Raw genomic sequence first — 21,000 nt, forward strand, 5'->3', positions numbered from 1 at the left:
TTATCATATCACAGGACATGAAACTTGGGCCACTTAAGATAACTGATTTTGTCCTGCATTTGGACATTTTAAAAAAGAGATTGCCATGGAATTGGGGCTGCTTATCTAAAATCTAATTATAATGTAAACCATCTTTTTTGCTTCATCTACATATATTAATAGGTCTTAGAAATTATTTTTAACATTGCTAAAATCCAACCTATATTTATGTTAAGAAAAATTTAGTCCTTTGATGCATTCCTTTTATTGCTAAATTTTTTATAAGTGCAATATTTTTAATTTTTAAATTACACAAATAATATTTTTCTACTATATTCTCACTTCTCCCCAGGGCAACCACATTTCCTTATACATTTACAAATTGTGTGTGTGTGTGTGTGTGTGTGTGTGTGTGTGTAAGAAAAATGGGATTGTAGTTTGCATAATGACCTGAAACTTTTTTTTTCACTCAATAATGTATAATGCAATGATTTGCTTTCTTTTTTGTTATGTCTTTACATTAAAAGTATGGGTACTTCCTGAACAAATAAGATCTCCTTGAGACATAAATTTTCATGATAATTTATGCCTCTGAAACTTTTTCATTTCATATCTACCTTAGAATCGAAAGATTACTTCTGACTTTGTAAACAGGGCAGACAGGCAGCCCATAAGACAGTACTTACTTTGATATCCCATTTCCAGAAAACTACAGTTTTACTGGTGCTAGTTTCTAGTTTCCTAATCTGTGAGACGAGGGCCTCAATTAGATGATCTTCTGGCTCTAATGGTCAGTGGCTCTACCTGGTCATGCCTGGCTTACCTGAACATTTTTCACAGCCTTTCCAGGAGCCACACCTCCCAAATAAATGGGACCCTTGATTTTCCAGGTAGCTTCAGTAGGAGGAAGACTTTCTTCTAGGACTCGAAGACCATCAATTACCAGTCGGCCACTGCTCCTTTCTCGAATAAATATCACCTGGATGAAGAGAAGGACAATAGCACATCTCAGGTACATTCCAAGATTGCAGAAAAGGCTGTGTTTCCTCTTCTTCCAACTTTGCTATTGCAGTGCTGTGGGAAATCTTCAGAAAGTTTATTTTTAAAATGGCCCCGTCTCTGAAGGTCAGGAGTTTATCTCTTCTGTTTAGTAGGCTTCTGGCAATGCAGTTTTTGGAATGGCAGAAACTTTATCCCTCATTTGATTCTGTTTTGTTATACAGCATATGCCTTTATTGTGAGCTGTCTCCAGGCCTCTTTGCTTTATATGCATAGGTGTATTTTTTTCCTGCTCATCTTCCATTTACCACTTCAGGTATTAGAGGAAGTGATCTATATATTTTCTGACCTCTAGATAGAATGATTTAAAGCTTAATTTCTGAATATAGCTTATGTTTTTCCATGTTCTCTATGAAGCTTTTCCCAGTTAACCAGGCCACATATAGACAGAACAGGCCATATGTTCTCTCCCACTTAAACTTCTTGTGATTACTTGTAATGCATGTTACATTGCTTACTCTTGACATTACATACCCACCAATTTCTTTCAATATTTATCTGCTCCCACTGTGGTATCCTATCTTCCTAACTGATTTACTATTCACTTTGTATCTTCCACAGCTTAGCCAATAAAAGACACTCAATAATAATTGCTGAAAAGTAAAAACCTATTGGCAGTAGAAAATAAGTGAGAAATCATTAAAAACCAAATTTCAGATCCTTTGGTTAAAGTAATTACGCTCAGCCTGTGTCTCTTTTTAAATAGTATGCTTCAAGACTTTTATAAGGAATACAATTTTTTGAAATTGAATTCTGAGTGTGCAGCAGCAGAATTTTAAAATTTTAAAATTCTCCATTACTCTAGAGAGAGTAATGGAGGCCCATTAGTGTCCATTTGACAATGGTAGCTATTTGCTGGTAATGCTGTTCTCTGCCTTCAACTTACATCATGCCACAGGCCATCATTGTATTTCTCCTGGCTTCTAATCTTCAGTTTCTTGTGACCGACATTAAACATGTAAACCAAGCGGCCATGGGCCAAAAATAGAGTCATGAAGTCATTCTCTTCTTGATCTGAGACATAGAAGATCATGCCATGGGAGGAACGAGTTCTCAGACGAATGGAAAACTGAGATCTGGTAAATGAAAAGAAAGGGATTACCATATGTAAAATGAGACTGAGGATAATCTCTAACTTCTTAAAATAATACAGTGTAAGGAAGAATAAACAAGTAGCCATTCTATCTAATCCCAAGCAACATTATTCCACACTTAGTATTATTAATGAATATTAAATTAGCATGGCTAGTTCAAAAATGTAGATTCTTCTCTACTTCCTTATACAACAAGGATGTATCCCACATTTGAGGAAATGTTGTTTCAGTTAAGGATCTTACTGTGTCTTGCTTTGAAAATATGGCTGCAGGCTGGGTGCCATGGCTCAGGCCTATAATCCCAGCAATTTGGGAGGATCACTTGAGCCTGGGAGTTCAAGACCAGCAAGGCAGGAGGATCACTTGAGCCTGGGAGTTCAAGACCAGCTTGGGCAACATAGTGGAACCCCGTCTCTACAAAAAATTTTTAAAAATTAGCCAGGGATGGTGGTGCACAACTGTAGTCCCAGCTACTTGGGAGGCTAAGGTGGGAAGATCACTTGAGCCTGGGAGGTTGAGGCCACAGTGAGCCATGATCATGCCACTGCCCTCCAGCCTGGGTGACAGAGCAAGCAAGACCTTGTCTCAAAAAAAAAAAAGGCTGCAATTTAGTAAAAATATGTATGTTAAAGAAGCTTATCCATGTGGACAAAATACTAGTGAATAATACAAATAATATTTAGATAGTTGTGCACTATCTAAAACACAGACTAAAATTTTTTCCCAGTAAAAATTAATTAATGGATACCACATGTAAAAAGCAGCCACCCGAGTGTGTAGAAATTAAACAAAACCTTCTAGAAATTTAGCCCCAGGCTATGGATAAGATACATTCATTAGGTTAACTTCTAGTTTGATTAACTCTAAATTCTTCCTGAAAAATACAAAATACTGATTCTGCCTATTAGGCAGGTAGCAAATTATAAGGTATTAGAGATTTCTTATTGAATACTTTGCCTCTATGAATGTTTGACAGAGCTATGTAAGACCTATATAAAAATATTTGGGTGCTAAAACTGTAAAAATAATTCTTCAGTAATATCAGATAACTGGAGATTTGTGAAATACTGGAAAGAGGCGATGGGGTTGGAGATAGCTGGAGGGTCATAAACATACAAGCATATTTGTATTTTCAATGCCTTTCCTTATTAACCTTCTAGCAGTTCAAATGCACTCCCATTTACAATCTGAAAGCAATTTGTATGGGAGAGGGCGGGGGATATCAATGTTAGATGATGAGTCATTTGAAACTTGCTCCATCTTCCTTTCCTTGATTGTCTTTTCTTTTTGATCAAATACAGTATCCTGGAAGAATACTGTTTTATGAACCTTACAATTGGAAAGTCACAGAGAATATAATTCTTTTGATAGCATAAATCATGTACTATTTAGTATTTATTTTGATGATAACATAATAGGATTAAGGTGGCACAGAAAGGAAAGATAGGAAAAAACGATGACATGTGACAAACAAAGATGGAGCCCAGCCATGTCATTAGGAGTCTAGGAGTATAGTGTGTTACTTTACTTTGCACCAAAATCTCCTTTTAAGTGTTCAAACTCTTGGCGGCTGTTGGCTGTTCCTCCATATTGATAGGCGTGCTCTATTGCTCTAGGGCTGTTGGAAAGGTGGCAATGAGAGTTTCTTGGAGTATTCCGCTCTGGGAGTTTCAGGGCAACAGGATCCCATGAAGGTGCATCTTTACTTTTCCCTCCCTATAAAAGTAAACCAAATTAAGGGATAAAAGTTACATACTAGCAGCAAAAAGTAATTTGTGATGTCCTCAACATTAATAAGGATAAAAAATTATATATTATTTGTGCATTTTCCATTCATGGAACATTAGGTCCCCTCTCTTTCCTACCTCTAGCCCCATGAGCAAATGACAGCAGTAGCTGCAGCAGTAACATCAACAACATAGCATGTTAACTAACCCCAAATTCTTCCGCATGGTAGTAAAGCAAAGTTAAACTGAAGCTATGGAGACAAATGCTCTATCATTTAAATTAAGTGCACATCTTAAATAATAGTGAAAAGTGGCAAAGTTGGCAATTAAAATGACCCTGAATCAATCAACAAAATCCTCATATAAGAAACAATATTAATGTTACTTTAATACACAGATTATTACTTATGCATGTTGTGTAAAAAGTTAACATAGCAACATCTTCAAAATACTTAAGGATATTTTTGGTGATAGGATATGTAGCAGAATTTTATGTGACAGGATATTAAACAATTTTTAAACACATGGTGCTCTTAAAATTGCATGGCCGATGCTAAAATTTAGAGTTGTGCAAGTATAGGCTAATATTTAATTATTATTTAGTTTCAATTTCTGAAGCAAAATAAAAGCAAATGCAAATAAATTCAAGTATTTAGTCATGTATTCAAGCAAATGTTTGGTGACTATCGAATGGGTAGAAGTAAAGGGGAAGGAAATCCATGATTATACATGCCTCCCGTGGGTGGCATGTAGTGGAGAATAGAAAGTGAATGAGAAATGATTCCTGTTTTTTAAGGAACTGAAAATTAATTTGGAGAAACAGTTATAATAGCAAATTGGAAAACAGGTTGGTGCCAGATAGGACCTTAGATGATTGCTGGAAGTTTTGTTTTTTAGGTGATGAGGAGCCACACATCCTCATCCTGCTTTCGAAGCAGGGAGGGAGTGGCCTGCTCTGAGCCACCTAGGAAGACAGCTTGTAACAAGGAAGGCCTGATAGAAGAGGAAATGTGTGGCAGCAGGGAGGACAGAGGCAGGATTAGATACAAAAATTCAGGATTACTGAATGCACTCTCACAGGCAACAGACAAGATGAGAGAGAGGATTAGATAAGAAAAGTTCTGGTTCAGGATTACTGAATGAGCATACACCTTTAGTCCCTGCCTCCCTATTCCCATTGAAGTGTCAGAACTATATACATAAAAATAAATCCACAGCAGTCCTGGAAATCTAGGAGGGTTTTTACTGGCAGAACCAAGCCGTGTGGAATTTCTGGAAGATATAAAGTAGATTGGAACAGATGGACAATAAAACCCTTAATCTCATAAGGGCAAAAGACAAGACCCTCCCCCAGAAAAAAATAGTGTTTTAGCTAAATCTCAGAATTACTTTCAAAATCTAGATCTGATTTTGGGCAGAGGGCAGGTTAATTAATTAAAGGACAGACGAGCTGTGCCAGTGTCTCTTGCTCTCAGGGCAGCAGCTCGTGCAGTTGGATTTTGGCAGTGGAGACTCTCACAGTGGTGGTTAGGTTGGAGAGAGGTGGGAGCTCATAGACTCTCATGTCCTAAAGGAAAGCCCACCTGGTTCCACCATTCCCTCTTCCCTTCTTTATGCAGTTATCAGGACTCATAACCTGATTTTTACTGCCACAGAAACAAGGTTTCTCTCTTGGATGGGGGAAATATACCCAGCTACCAATACTTTTTGGTCCAGGCTCTCACCTACAGATAATGGCCATAGCTTCAAGCCGTAGGTAGGCAGAATGGGCTGGAGTAGGGCTGCCAGGAGATTCTTTAACTCTAATGTCTTAGGAAAATTTCCCCAAATCCCTGCTCTATTTCAATCCCAGTGGAGTAATATGCTTTATGATAGGAGATATGATCACTTTTGTCTCAGTGAAAGGCCCAGCTGGAAATACTTTGCATAGGGCCTGTAGTGAGGGTGAGAGAACAGAGTGAGAGTGAGGGTAGAGGACTTTCCCCAACTCTGGCTGCTTCCTGTTTTCTCCATTTGGATGGAAAGGATCTCACGCTTTCTTAGTCAGTGTATCCACTTAGCTCTAGGTGCTCAGTGAAGCACAGGGTTATTTGAAACAGAACAATCTCAATTTACCAGCCTTGCCGTACTCTGCTTCAATGTGGGAATACATGACTATGTAGGCTGCATCACTCATCTGCTGCAAAAATCAATAAACTCGGGTGTCTTTATATATGGCAACCAAATATGCTAATTCTTCTGCAGATAGATATTCACACTCTTAGTAATTATAAAATAGCCAAGTTATAACTTAATTACTTTATACCATACAACACTGAGACTCAGTTTATTATCCTAAGATGGGTATGTGTATGGTGATTCTCAATGAACTCCACTAGACTTTGGCTTTACCAGTGTAATTTTTTGTTTTCTCTGTGGGCCTATTAGTTGCAATCCCACTGATAGTACTAGTTCAATTTAGCAAGATTCTTTTGTGTCAGGTAACAGCCAAGCTAGTTGAGCTACTGAAGAAAAAGATGGCAATGTGTTATAAGGATATAGGGGTATCTTTTTTTTTTTTGAGACAGTTTTGCTCTTGTTGCCCAGGCTGGAGTGCAGTGGCGCGATGTCAGCTCACTGCAAACTCTGCCTTCCGGGTTCAAGCGATTCTCCTGCCTCAGCCTCCCGAGTAGCTGGGATTACAGGTATGCGCCACCATGCCCAGCTAATTTTTGTATTTTTAGTAGAGACGGGGTTTCACCATGTTGGCCAGGCTGGTCTCGATCTCCTGACCTCTTTTTCCACCTGCCTTGGCCTCCCAAAGTGCTGGGATTACAGGCGTGAGCCACCACACCTGGCCAGGGTATCTTAAACAATGTAAGATAGGATAGTATTGTGGTGTCCCAGCAGGGACTAGAATCAATTGGAAAGCTAGAAGGAATCAAGGCACTCCCTTTCTGGAGGTTTCTGATTTCTCAGAGCATCTCTTTTCATTTTTCTTTCTCAGCAGGATAGCTTTTTGCCTTTCACTCTATGAAGGAGCCTTTTTTCCTCTGTGTATAATTAACATAATGCCCAACATGTTTTCTGTTCAATGGCCAGCTCAGGCTAATCTCTCTAGGTTCTAAGTTTCCAAGGAAGAGAATCTGATAGCCCAGCTTCGTGCACGTGATCTACCCTGGTCCAGTGATCTATATCCAGGGAAGTGAGGTCGTGCATCTAAAACACAGGGCCTGCCCACTAGCTCGGGAATCAGTTCTTAGAGAAGAGAGTGGTTTGCCAGATACCTTAGCATGATGTCTGTTACAATACCTGAAATGTTCATTATTAAACACCAAATGAGAAACTTTTCCCAGTTAAATTTGAAACATAAACATTGTTAAAAAATTTAAGGCTGGAACATAGGTGATAAGACAGGTATTCACAAATACCATAGGGAACTAGAAATCAGTGTTACCTTTTTGGAAAGCAATTTGCCTTGATTCAATAATTCTGCCTCTGGGAATCTATCTTAAAGATTTGTTCAGCAACATACTCAAAGATTTACCTACAAAGATCTTTGGCTATAAAAGGAGAAAACTAGAAGCAACTGAAAGTCTATTAATGGTTAAATGAATATAGTAAGTGAATAAAATGGGATATTAGGAAGTGATTGTGAAAATAAATTATTACAATCCCAATTGCTTTGATGCAGCCTTGATGAAAATTTAGGTCAGAGGCCATACATTTTTCTTGGTAGCTATTTATGAAGCTGTTGAAACAAGGGTCAATGTAAGAAAAGATTAGCAAATGTTGACATTCTAGTTACCATAAAATATAATTGAAATCTATGGTGATTCTGTATCTTGTTATTACAAAGTCAAGTTTCTGTCTAACACTATTTACCATAAAGGTTAACAAGTTTCCTATAATATGGAAAACCTTGTGTTAGTAGGGCTGTTTATTATAACCTTGAGATTGAATGTTTGTTGGGAAATCACATTTGATAGACAACTTAATTTAGAAAACTGTGTTTATTTAAAGGGGTAACTGTGTTTGTTTGAGAAGGTTGATGTCCCTTATCAGCCTGTAATTTTAATCTGCTGCCTATGAACCTCTGACCAGTGTTCAAGTGTCAGATAAAAAAATTTTCAGGATAAATCTTTTAGCATCAATGTATGAGGGTAACAACAAGACTCTATTAGAATTTTATAGTATACTCTGAAAACTCCTTCATAGTATCTTCCAGCAAAATCCTTCATGAGAATCAATGAAATTATCTGTCTTCCATGTCAAACTCAGGAAGAGATCCTAAGAAACTACTAAGTTTTAATTATACACACACAAAATTATTTTGTTAACATTGATAAAGCAGTCATGTATGAATAAAGGAGAAGTTTCAAGAGGATTGAAAAAAGTAGTCCACATATGCTCAAATATATGGAAAATGTCAAGATATAATGGTCAGTGAAAAACCATCAGAATGGAGAAGCTGGTGGAGACACTTCCCTCTTGCTGATGGTCCAGAAGCCAGCCTTGGAAGGCAATCAGTTCTTCCCCTGAAAAGATGTTCACCCTCACTAGCATTCAAAGAAATGCAAACTAAAACCTCAATTTGTCCATCAGAATTGCAAAATTATAGAAATTTGATTATATTCATTGTTGACAATAATGTGGGACAATATGTTCTTTCAAATGCTGTTTGTGGGAGTGTAAATTGGTATTGCCTCAATATTGAAAATGCATATTCCCTTGAGCCAAGCAATTTTACTTTTAGGAACCAATCCTCCAGAATACTCATAAGGCTCTATAGAGATATAACCACTAATATTCACTGAAGCTTTACTATATGCCTTGTGCTATGCTAAGTGCATATCATTTCATGCATTAACTCATTTAGTTTTTGTTACAACCCTATGATGCAGATAGCTGTGTATGTATTGAACACCTATTATATGCATTGTTCTGAGTGCATATTATATGTCAGGGAACAAAATGAATGAGCTTGCATTTTAGTAGAGGAGACAGACAATAAATAATAAACATAATAAAGAAAGCATGCTAATAAAATATAAGGACTATGAAAAAAGAATAGAAAGAGGCAAAAGAGCAGTATTACTGGTAGGAGGTAGGAGGCAGGCTGCAGTATTCAATAGGGTGTCAATGTAGGTCATTGAACAGGTGAGAGTTGAACAATTGTAGAAGGAGGAGAAGTTGTCTGTGCAGATACTTGGGAGAAGCGTGATCCAAGCAGAAGGGAAGCCTGAATAAAGAACCTAAGGTAGGAGTACACGTGGCCCGTTCTAGGAATAGTTGGGAGGCCAGTATGGGGAGAAGAGTGAGGGAGGTGGGCAAGTAGGAGGAGATGAACTCAGGGTAAGGCATGGATCACATAGGGCCTCTTACAAATTGTGGTGCCTTGGGCTTTTACTCGGAGTGTAGTTGGGGGACCATTTGAGCACAGTAGTGACATGATATGATTTATGTTTATAAGGATCTGACTGTAGGGTTGAGAATAGGCTATCAGGGAACAAGGTGGAAGCAAGGAGACCTGCTGGGAGGTGATGCAGTTACTCAGATGAGAGTTGTTGGTGGCAAGGGCCAGGCTGGGAACACTGACACCTGAGCACACTCTTAAAATTGGATCATGAAAGAGGTGGGGAGGGTTAAACTGATAGAATTAGAAGGGATTAAGGGTCCCACTTGTAATGAAGGCAAATAATGTACACAGTTGAAGTAAATGAATGAGAAAGAATAGTAGCCAGGATGGAATTTTAGAACTCAAGATTTTGATAATGGAGTAGCTTTAGCCGATGTCACAGACCAACTGTGCATGTGAGTGGTTGAAGTGAAGGTCCAGGAAGGAGGGGAAAAACCAGGGTAAGATCAGAAACTTGAATAATTTCCATGATTGTGACAAAAGCCTAAAATTGTTACACAAAAGCAAATGATACTACAGAATTATAGTACTAAATAATATGTATTATTTATACAAACTGTTAAGCACAGGGACATTTCAACCATTGTAAGGGAAACCATTGTAAGTTGGAAGTATGAATAAATAGCTGATTCAGACTGTTCATTGGAACAAGAACTGATGCAACAAACACGGATGAGCCTGGAGGACATTATGTTAAGTGAAATAAGGCAGACACAGAAAGACAAATACTGCATGTTATCATAAGTGGGAGCTAAAAATGTTGAGTTCACAGGAGACTAGAACTGTGGTTATCAGAGGCTGGGAAGGGCAGTGGCGGGAGGAGGATAGGCTGAGGTTGGTTAATGTGTACCAAATTACAGCTAGATAGGAGGAAATTGTTCTGTGTCTCTATAGTATGGTAGAGTGACTACAGTTAACAATAACTTATTGTATATTTCCAAATAGCTTGAAGAGATGATTTTGAATGTTCCCAACACAAAGAAATAATAAATGTTTGAGATAATAGACATGCTATCACTCTGATTTGATTTTTGCACATTATATACGTGTATTGAAAGATCACTCTGTACCCCATACATTTGTGCAATTATTACATGTCAATAAAAAATAAAAAATGCTTCTATAACAAAGAATTAATGCAACAAATCTGGTAAACTAGAATATGTGATACTGCAAGAATCCCATCTTTCCTATGTACGTAGTTGCAAAGTATCAAGTAAATTCTCTAAAACAGCAGTGTCTAGAACTGTGTGCATGGAAAATGATGACAATTAGGAAGTCAGAACGGCATTATCTTTTACCTTTTTATTCTGACTTGCTTTAGGCTTGGATAAATTTTTTCCTTTTTTATGGAGGAGAAACAATGGTGAAGACTCAATGGGACACTCATAAAGAGAAGTGTGGACCTTTTCAGTATACCGTTGGAAATCTTCAACCTCCACATCTCTATCCACCCTGTGTTTGTAACAGATGAAAAAATAAATATTAAAAATATTGTTCAGAATTACATGATGAAAATTATGGAAGTCAAAGAGCTTTGGCAATTAAAATGTGTGTGTGTGTGTGTGCATATGTGTGTGTGTGTATGTGTGATGGGTCCTTACCCATCAGCCACTCTTAACCAGAACCCTTTAAATTAACATTCAACCTGTTAATAACTATGTGCCTGGCATCACATATTTATAATAATGAATATCTTTTCCCTCAACACACTCTGGATGATTGGAACTGCCTCTGTTTCTTAATCTATATTAAATTCCTCCCTTGTTTGTTCTTGTACTCAAGGAACCCCTATTGTCTTTGTTAAGGACCTAGATTAATAGCTTTCTTTAAAATCAAGCATTAAATTAAGACTTTTGTAAACCTCTGGGTATGTTACTCTGTCATTAATGATAAGTACAAAAATAATTGCATCTAATATTTATAGCTTGCTGTATGCCAGACACTGTACAAGTTGCTTTATGTGCATTATCTTCTCATTTACCCTTCATGACAAACCTACCAAGCAGGCACCATTATTATCTGCATTTTCAGGTGAAGTAATGAAGGCTTACTTAGTCAAGGTCATATGGAAATTAAAGGGCAAAGAACCTACACAGAAACCCAAGTATGACAGTTTCTCAAGCACATAAAAGCTTTTAATTACTATCCCCTAATGCCTCAGATACATTTCATAGTTCTCAGTTTTAATATTTTTGCTGTTGTCTTGATTTTATTTATCAATCATGCAGATTCATTAATAATAAAAATATTATACCTGGTAAAGTAGGCATTACTTATGCAGCCAGTGAAATTAGCATACTGAGCACTGATTGGTGAGCCACCGAAGTAAAACTTCTTTTCACTTGCTTGTGTCTGTTCTATTTTCCCTTTGGTAGGATTCTTACTCCCAACTCTGCTTTTATCTACTATCAGTTCATATCTGCAAAAGAAAAAGGCTTCTTTACATACCACAGAGCTAGCATTTTACCTTGACCCACTCTAGGTTGGATAAGCAGGTTTTTTCATGAAATTGAAATGGAACATGTGGTTAATGAAAAGACAGCGAGTTGCCAAACTCTTCATGAGGCCCAGGATAAAATGGTTGGATATTTCTATATACAAAAAAGATCCTCCAAACCAAGATTGGAATTTAAACCCGTAAGGCAAGAAATTCAGATGACTAGTCATCAGCATTATTTTTGTGTGTATGTGTGTGTGTGTGTGTGTGTGTATAAAACCATACCTTATGATGATCACTTAATCACATTTGTGGAAGACCATGTTCATGGCAAAGCACATTAGATTATTTTGATCCTTACTGGAAGTGGGGCCCAGAAAAAGCCTACTCATGTTTTCTATGTCCACAAAAGCGGACATAGGATAGCAGCAGAGGTTCATTTCTTATTCCAGAAAACTTTCTTATTATGAAAAATAAATTCAGTATTATCTATTTTAAAGATGAAGTTCGAGCTTTTAAAATGCCATAAATGTTGCATTCTCAACTGTTTGACTCAAGGTCTAAACAAGACCAATATTTGCTGAGCTCCTTCTATGTGCAAAATACTGCACTCCGTTCAGTAGGTTATATTAGTAGGCATTTCCCTCAAGGAGATTATAACCTATTGTTTTCCTGGAAAAAGAACCCTTATATTTAGTTTAAGAAATTTCATAGTGATTTATTTTACATGTCTTGGAAACTAATAGCAATATTTTTTTGAGGAAGATAAGTTGTTCCTTCTAGCATTTTTGTTTTAACATTAGAAAAGGTATGGGAGAGCCTATTATTCATAGCGGTTTTTGACATAATCATGTCCCACAAATAGACATGGTGGAAAAAATATGAAGTGAGGAGCTATACCTTGTGGGTGAGACAGAGCTAATGACGAAGTGGGACAGCCCATCATTGTACTGCTTATCTACTGACTGAACTTTGATTCCCTTTACATCCATGATGACAGTACCATTATCCAGTGAGATGGAGAACACGTCTGACTGAAATGCAAGCACAGGCATGTAAGTAGGGAGTCTAGGGATCCAAAAGGCGGAAACGTTTTCAACATTTACTGAATGGTATTGCTTAAAGGCAATATAGTGTGTAGGAAATTTGCTTGTAAAATAATTTCTATAAATAACAACCAAGAATACCTTATTGCTTCTACTGGTATTGCTTATAAAATTAGACACATTTCAGTAGAAAAATGTATCTCCTATATTTCCAACTGAAAATTTTTGATGACTTTGTTATGCTGAGAGTTGTCAGCCCAGTCTCAGTTACTTTCCTACTTTCAATCTCACTTTTAATCCCTTCGAATAGATGATATTTGGGTCTCCTTGGGGATGTAGCTAGATGACTACGCAAGGGTTAATTTACTAGTTTGGCTTTTTAAAATCTTTCACTTTTTCATCTAGAGGCAGAAGAGACATTTTTAAAAGCAAGTTAGCTCTTCTTATCTGAATTTGCTTATTGCTTGTCTTAAAATATTTGGCAAATGTTAATCTTGCTTCTCTTTCCTTATACGGGCACCAACTTCTTAAGTCTGCCCTCAAAATAGGCTACTTTTTATGGGCAAAAAGTGTTATTTAACTAACCAGGGTAGTCTGAGGCAGGTTTGGGTCAGAAGTTCTACAAAATGCTTTGGGTAAGTTCTCACAAATTCTACTGATTCCAATTAAATTGGATATAAATGTGTCAGATGCAGGTAATATATATGAAAAGTGAAAGCTGCTTTCAGAAGTTATGTGATGACCTGGCACATCAGTGTATATATTGATGATGACCTTTTCAGAGACCCATCAGTTGGATCTTACAGTCACCAATCCTCTACAGACCTTAGTTTATTCTTGAAATAACATATATTTATAAGCTGAGCTGAAATGCTCTCTAGCAAATCTAAGAGAAGTATGTATGTTCTTTTTACTCTTTTATAAATTAAATCACAAATGTGTTTGTTCATTGCATACAAACAGGGACTCTTGAGAATTTTTGTGCCAGAAACACCTTTGGCATTTTGGTAACAGATAGCGACCGCTTCACAAAATAATGTTTTTAAATGTATAAAACAAAACATATAATAATACAAAGGATACCAATCATATTGAAATACAGTTTTCAAAATATTAAAATAATCTGTGATATTATTATAACTTTTTTATTAAGGCATTAAATAATAAGATTCCATAGCAGACCTAATAACATTAGAAGCAGCAATGAGCAAAAATGACATTCTGAGATTTCTGTGACAATTGTAATGTGAAACAAAAAAATCTGTGATTTCTATTAATGACAAAGTCACAGGTACTGGTAATACTACTGTGGTGTGTTGCCTAGAGTCATAATCAAAGAAAATGATCAATTTCAGTGAGAGAAAATAAAGATGTAGTCTTTTCCCATTAAGTCCACAGACCCCCCTGAATTCTATCCATGAACCCTTGGGGGTGGGTCTATGAATTCCAGGTTAGGAACTTCTGATATACAATACATATAATATTTTATAAAGTGTTTGAAATGAGGCATTCTGTGTGTCTACGTGTAAGTCAAAATTAATCTGAATAGAAAATCACTTCTAACATGCATTACAAATTATTTTTAATAGGCAAAACAATTATCACAAAGAAGTTTCCTCAGAGAAAAACAAATACTTACCCCTGAAGCATAATAGAATAGTAACCCATTTGGTTGTAATGTTCGGAAATTAAAACCTCCTTCAAAGCCATCAAAGAAAGATATTTTCTGAATTGAAGCAATGAAGCTCTGTCCATTGAAATATGCTCTGCGAGATATCTGTGTGCCAAAACAAGTGGAGATAGTGTTTTTGAGAATTATCAAATGCTTAAAACTATCAATGTTTCACATACGGAGGGCCTTGCCTGTTAGTTTCTACGTAAATAGTTTATTTTCCCACTTCTGGTCTATGTTGGAATTCAGGCATACACCAGGAGCTCCTCTGAGAGATGGGGTTTCATCTTCTCCACTGACTCCAACCTGAGTGAACAATGATGCTAGCACACCCTCTCTGGGTGTTAGATGCCCCACCGATGGAAAACTGAAGCAAATGAACAAGTCACAGAGGAACCCCATGCACAAGAGCCCTTCTAGCTTAATGATTCTTCTTTCTGGTGGTGGCAGAAAGGAACCCAAGGTGTACCTAGGATCAGAGAGAAGCTGAAAAGAGCTTTTCCAGCTTTTGAGAGTAATAAGTATTGTGTTTATTAAAAAGCTTTTGACTGAGTGGTTCTTACAAGTGAGTCTTCTGGGCATCCATAACCAACTCCCAGGGTTTCTGTCTGCTCCAGTAAATTGAAGTCCTTCTTTTGGAACTGGAAGCCCTTCATGCATCCTCTGAAGTTGATATCTAGGGGAAGGTGTGCTCTGAGGGCCCTGGAAAAGAAATTCAGCCTCACTGATACAGCCATGATGATGATGTTACCCTGCATATGTAGGCTATGGAATTTGCATTTATTTATAGTCATTTGTAATGGCTTTATAATCATTCATATTCTCATGCTTTCTTTGATAGGCACACAGCAATGTCTAATCTTTGCCTATAGAAGAGTTTTGTTCTACATCAAGCCAATTTGTTCCTTGTAGTTTTCAAAATGCTCTAACTTACATTATCTCATTTTATCTTTATAACAATTCAGAGAAATAGATGGAGATGCTATTATTTCCCTTTAGCAGATGATTATTAGGTTGAATCATAGGAACTAACACGTTACACAGAAATATAATCAATTCTTAGTAATTTCACAGGGTTTAACGTAATGAAACTAAGAAATGAAATTAAGAAATAAATTATTCTCTTATGTCACAAGCGATGTTAGGATTTGAACACAGGTCTTCAGACTTTTATTAATCCACGTCATTAATGAATCCATTTTGGCATTATTTCCAACACATCTGTAATCAACAAAGTTTAGGGGAGTGTCTTAATGTTTCATTATACATAATACACAACCCTTTGGATAACCTTAAAAATTTGTGTAGCTCAGATGCTATTGGAGAGTTCAAAATTGGTTTAAGGCTAAAGCAAAAGTAAATGGACAAATGCTGTTTTGTCTTCACACAATATACATGTTCCACCGTTCCTATTATTGATGAGAAATACTGCATTAGATCATGTTCTAAGAGTAATACAATAATTGAAGAAATCTGTGATTACATCTATGTGGTGCTAATTTCAGGAGGTCCTGAGGACTGACTGCAGAGGGCCTGAAGGTACATGAATGTGTGTGCCTGTGCCTGTCCCTGTGTGTAAAAGTAGCAAGTAAGGGTGCGTACACTGTTACTAGACCTCTCCTGGATGTTGCCAGCCCAGTACATTGCTAGGAACAAACAGCTACTTAACAAAAAGCCTTACCTGGATTGTAAGATTTCTGGAGGAGCTCCTCCAATGTATATATCTGTAAAAGGTATTTTCATCTTTTCATTATCCATGCTCTTGACATGCCTTCTGTCAACTACCAAGATCATTTTCTTATCATTGTGGTAAATGATTGAGATCTGGGAGAGATAATATATAGTAAGCCTTGATTAACTATTTAATATTCAGTTCTTTGATGACTTCTATATATTTTAATTCTCCTGGCTATACTAGCTGTTCTTCCATGCCTTTGTGCTTGTTTGTTCACAAAATGGGGAATAGATAGATTTTCTTTTCTCACAGACTTGAAAACTCTTGCTTCTACAAGCAGCAGTTCACACTTTCTGGGAAAGGAGGTCTGTATGAAGAGGAGCCAGCCCAAGAAAAATTTTGCGATTAGACCTATTGTTTCCTCCTGCTCCTTCTGAGAGGATTCAGGAAAGAACTATAAACAGGTGCCACCATTCTCTTTTTTTTTTTTAAAAACAACTTTATTCAAGTCTAGTTGACATACAAAGAACTACACATATTTTATGTATACAATTTGATGAGCTTGGACATATGCAAACACTCATATCATCTTACAATCAAGGTAAGAGACATATCACACATTTCCCAGCATTTCCTTGTGTCCCTTTGTGGTGTGTGTGTGTGTGTGAGCATGTGTGTTACGCACACTTAACATGAGATCTATCCTAAATAAATTTTAAATTAGTTTTAACTATAGGCTCCATGCTGTACAGCAGATTTCGAGAACTTACTCACCTAGCACAACTGAAACTTTATACACATTGAACAGCAATTTCTTATTTCCCCATCCCCTAACCCCTGGTGACCCCTATTGTATTCCCAAGCAGGTGCCTTCTGGAATCTAGATTGCATGTTACCAGGTGTAATTTTTTTGGTGACACAGTGAGCAGTTCTAATGAATCTGCAAAAATGCTAGTCAGAGAAATAGTTAAAATATTCTTTTATTGTAAACCATTCTCATGAGGCTATGGACTTTGAACTGAAAAGGGAAATACAGTCTCCTACCCTTCGCATTTTGGTTCAACTTAAAAGATATTATGCCTTGTATACACTTTATTAAGTTGTATATTTAAAATAGTTAATGAAAATGGATGAAGTATATTTTCAGTAGTCTGCACATCTGTTTCAAAACTAAAGGGGATTCTTTGTGAGTTCTCTTTATAAGGAAAACTGTGCTAGTATTTTCTAAATTCTGGATAAGTGGTTTAAAAGGAAATTCTGTATTTACTTATATGTATTCTTGTTAAATTTGGTGGGGCTCAAAGGATAAGCAAAAAAAGGCTGTGTATCTACACTCTGGCTCATTCAACAAATGTATAGAAGTATCCTGTAGGAATACCAATTGAGATATTTAAGATTAATAGAAGCCTTCTGGTTAATTAAGCAATTAAAAGGAATCTTTCAGTGACTTTTAAATTGGAACATCAACAGGACAAATACATTCATTGTTTTAAAGCAAATGTTTTCCTGGGGTTGAGAAGATGAGGGTCCTTCAGTTGCTCTTTAGATATGAAAGTTCTCAGTTTATTTTCCATCCTGCCTGTCTCATTTGACTGCCTGATTAGATGAACAGATCTAAGTATAAAAAACAAAAACAAAACCAACCAAACTACAATGATTTGTACCTCATGGTATTTTGCATCATTAATTTGAGCTTTCTTTAACGTATCTTCAAGATGCACAGGGCCACTGCTGAATCCAAAATCATAGAACACATGTAGGTAACCATTGCGCATTTCCAGTCTGAAAAACATACTCTGAGGAGAGAAAGAAATTGTAAGATAGGAACATCTGTTATGCGAGTAGAGTCAGATTTAGCTGAATTTGAGAAATAAGACTGTATTCTTTATTATTGGAACTATTTGAAGACTAAGAAAGTCTCATGAAATTCTTATGAAATAGAAGTGACAATGTCTGGGAGTGGTGGCTCACACCTGTAATCCCAGCACTCTGGGAGGCCGAGGCAGGTGGATCACTTGAGGCCAGGAGTTTGAGACCAGCCTGGCCAACATGGCAAAACCTTATCTCTACTAAAAATACAAAAACTAGCCAGGCGTGGTGGTAGGCACCTGTAATCCCAGCTACTCGGGGGGCTGAGGCAAGAGAATCGCTTGAACCCGGGAGGTGGAAGTTACAGTGAGCCGAGATCGTGCCACTGCACTCCAGCCTGGGCTACAGAACGAGACTCTGTCTCAAAAAAAAAAAAAAAAAAAAAAAAAAAAAGTGACAACTACTTCCATATCAGCAGCTATTTCTCTTATTAATACATAAAAGTTAATATTTATACACAGTGTAAAAATTCTTCTGTTTTCATTCTACTTTCTGAGTTAATGGATGAAGTTTTAAGTCTACATTATTGCCTTTTAAGAAAATCTTGAAAATAGAGTATAGTATACCATGTTTATTCAACTGCCTTGTCTTTAGGAAACTTTTAAAAATTATAACAGGCCAACAGATGTGTCTGCATTTATTTTAGGTGAAAATTAGTAAAATTAAAAAATAATTTCAAGGTATACTGAAAAGAATTCTTCCATATTATCAGCAAATATGGATTTAAAAAAAGAAGGCCATTGCTGTATTGTTTTGAAACACTGGATTTATGTAAATAAATATAGAATTATTATGCACTTGGAACACATGATGTTTAAGAATCAAAGAAATTTTGTAACACTCAAATAATTTACTGGAGGTTTGCTTGTTTCAGAAGATAGTTCATAGATACAAGAAGTCAATGGATTTGAAAAATAAAGCATTGTGGCAAGGTCCCTATTCTATAGGAAGTGATCTCCTGAGTGGAGTTTGTACATTCCTCGGAGTGTGGAAAGCAACCTACTGGAGTTTAGGAAGAAAATATTTCAACTTCTATTTATACTAATTTAAAAAAACCTGAAATAGAGAAGAAAATATTTCAACATCCATTTATACTCACTAAAAAATCTAAAATAGAGAAAGAAACTAACTTTTAATATTTAACACATGAATTATTGACTCTGGGCCTTCATTTTATCCTTTTGTCAGACTTTCACAAAATTCACATAATATGTGTGGCTTCCCAAGAGGGGTTCCACACTTGAAGGGTTGAAGGTAGCTCCTCATCCATTTCTTTGCTTCTAGCCTATTGCAATTTATTGCAGTTCACGTGTGGCTAGTTATATGGATTTAAGGCTGATATAACCGAAATAATAGAATATTTACACTCATTTTGTATTGAGATGTAGAGTGATGTGAAAACATTTTGAGACACACAGATATTTGCTGGCTACTTCCTACAAATTTCTGAAAATGCTGTCAAGTTTATAGAGGGTTACACATTTTTCTTTGTAACATGAATTATTCTAAATTTGTTGAACTTTATTTGTGATGACAAATGTCTGACAGTAGTATGAATCCTACTAGTTATTTCAAAAAAGAAACATACTGTCACATCAATGTAAGGGTATTATAATAATGGATGAGAAAGTAACTTTTTCTCTTTTTTTTTGAGGACGGTTATACTGTGGAGAGATGGTTTTTAAAAAATATGTTTGGGAATTTTTCTATTGTTGCTTTTGTTGATGGGAACAATGTAAATGCAATCCTACAAAAACTCTCCTATCAGCTCTATTAAAACATTTGAGGGAAGAAATTTCTAAGCTTTAGAAAAATATTTCAAATAAAGATTTTCAATAGCTTTGAACCCTTTTATTAAAGTTTACAAAATGATACCTGGTTAGCTTATGAGAACTAATATTAGAAAAAAGGAAATACACCAATCAAATCTCAAAGACAACCTTTGCCACTTGGTGAATGTGATTGAAAACTATTTGAGTTAGTAGGCACAGCTAATGATATGGTTCTTTCATTTTTTATTTTTGTGAGGTGTCTTGTCTAGTTACAACCACCAATAAAATTACTGTTGAAATAAACTGGACTTAGGACAAGACTTTTGACTCACTGTGTCACAAAGAGTTTAAGGATTTTTGAAAATATTTAGCATACTTAATTACATTTTCTCACTAAAACTATTTTCTTTGAGCTGTACAGTAGATAAAGTACTATTAAAAATAATTTTAGTGAGAAAAACATTTCTGTATCATTAATAAATAAGTCAATTTAATCTTCATTTTACATATATATAATCTTTTATTTTATCTTTATATAATTTGTCCTTTATTACAAGCTTTGACTGTTTCATACTATATTTATATCTGTTTATAGTACACATGTATCATTTATAAACAAAGATATATATGTGTGTGTATACATACATATATACTTACATACACACATACATATATACAAAGCATGCAAGCTTTGCTTTAAAATTGATTAGGGCCTATGGTTTGGAAAAGTTAGGAGCCCAGTGCAAAATTTCTGCAGACACCCTGCTCATCTAGATCTTGGTTCTAATTTCCTCAAAGTTCTCTTAGTTTATTTATATCCAAAAATGTACTGTGGGGAAATGCATCTCAGGGTTGCTTTTATTTATTGCTGTCATTACTTTCCTGAAGAAGAAAATCCAATTTGACTTTCTAAACTAGAATTTCAGTTTGATGGCATGACACACTAGACCTGGGAAGGTTCCCAGAAACATGAGTAGCAGAAAGTAAAGGAAATAAAGGAGAAGTAGTAGGACTTGTATTTTTACTCACTCCATTGACCATCAGGAGAATAAGGCCGTTGTCAGCTGGTGTTCGAACTTCTATGTCAAAGCGAGTCACCTGACCAAATTTCCCTCTCCTTGTGATGTCTCTCACCACGGCATAACCGGAGCCATCGAAGAAGTAACTGGCAGCCCGACTCTGAGTGAAGGCCAGCTTATCTCTGAAATGGAAACACAAGGGTCATTTGAACACTACAGTTTCTGTTATGCTTTTCAACTGAAGCCCTTT

The 21,000-nt window shown here is 36.3% G+C and overlaps 1 protein-coding gene and 1 long non-coding RNA gene across 5 annotated transcripts in view; one reads left to right on the forward strand and one right to left on the reverse strand.

Annotated features, from left to right (window-relative positions):
- LAMA4 (laminin subunit alpha 4) overlaps positions 1–21,000 on the reverse strand; it is a 145,498-nt gene that overhangs the window by 9,227 nt on the left and 115,271 nt on the right. For all 4 annotated transcript variants that reach the window (XM_008975760.5, XM_034962721.3, XM_063605423.1 and 1 more), the window contains 11 exons: positions 20,761–20,932; positions 17,755–17,886; positions 16,097–16,239; positions 14,979–15,117; positions 14,383–14,520; positions 12,598–12,731; positions 11,515–11,679; positions 10,559–10,712; positions 3,661–3,848; positions 1,925–2,114; positions 803–958 (listed from right to left, as the gene is read on the reverse strand). In XM_008975760.5, coding sequence (XP_008974008.2) covers positions 803–958; positions 1,925–2,114; positions 3,661–3,848; positions 10,559–10,712; positions 11,515–11,679; positions 12,598–12,731; positions 14,383–14,520; positions 14,979–15,117; positions 16,097–16,239; positions 17,755–17,886; positions 20,761–20,932 — 1,711 coding nt within the window. The remainder of the gene's footprint in view (positions 1–802; positions 959–1,924; positions 2,115–3,660; positions 3,849–10,558; positions 10,713–11,514; positions 11,680–12,597; positions 12,732–14,382; positions 14,521–14,978; positions 15,118–16,096; positions 16,240–17,754; positions 17,887–20,760; positions 20,933–21,000) is intronic.
- Positions 866–21,000, forward strand: part of LOC134730617 (uncharacterized) — a 36,511-nt gene continuing 16,376 nt past the window's right edge. Inside the window, exon 1 of the long non-coding RNA XR_010112502.1 lies at positions 866–991. This is a non-coding gene — a long non-coding RNA (uncharacterized LOC134730617). The remainder of the gene's footprint in view (positions 992–21,000) is intronic.

This window comes from Pan paniscus, chromosome 5 (assembly GCF_029289425.2).
Source record: "Pan paniscus chromosome 5, NHGRI_mPanPan1-v2.0_pri, whole genome shotgun sequence".
Lineage (NCBI taxonomy): Eukaryota > Metazoa > Chordata > Mammalia > Primates > Hominidae > Pan > Pan paniscus.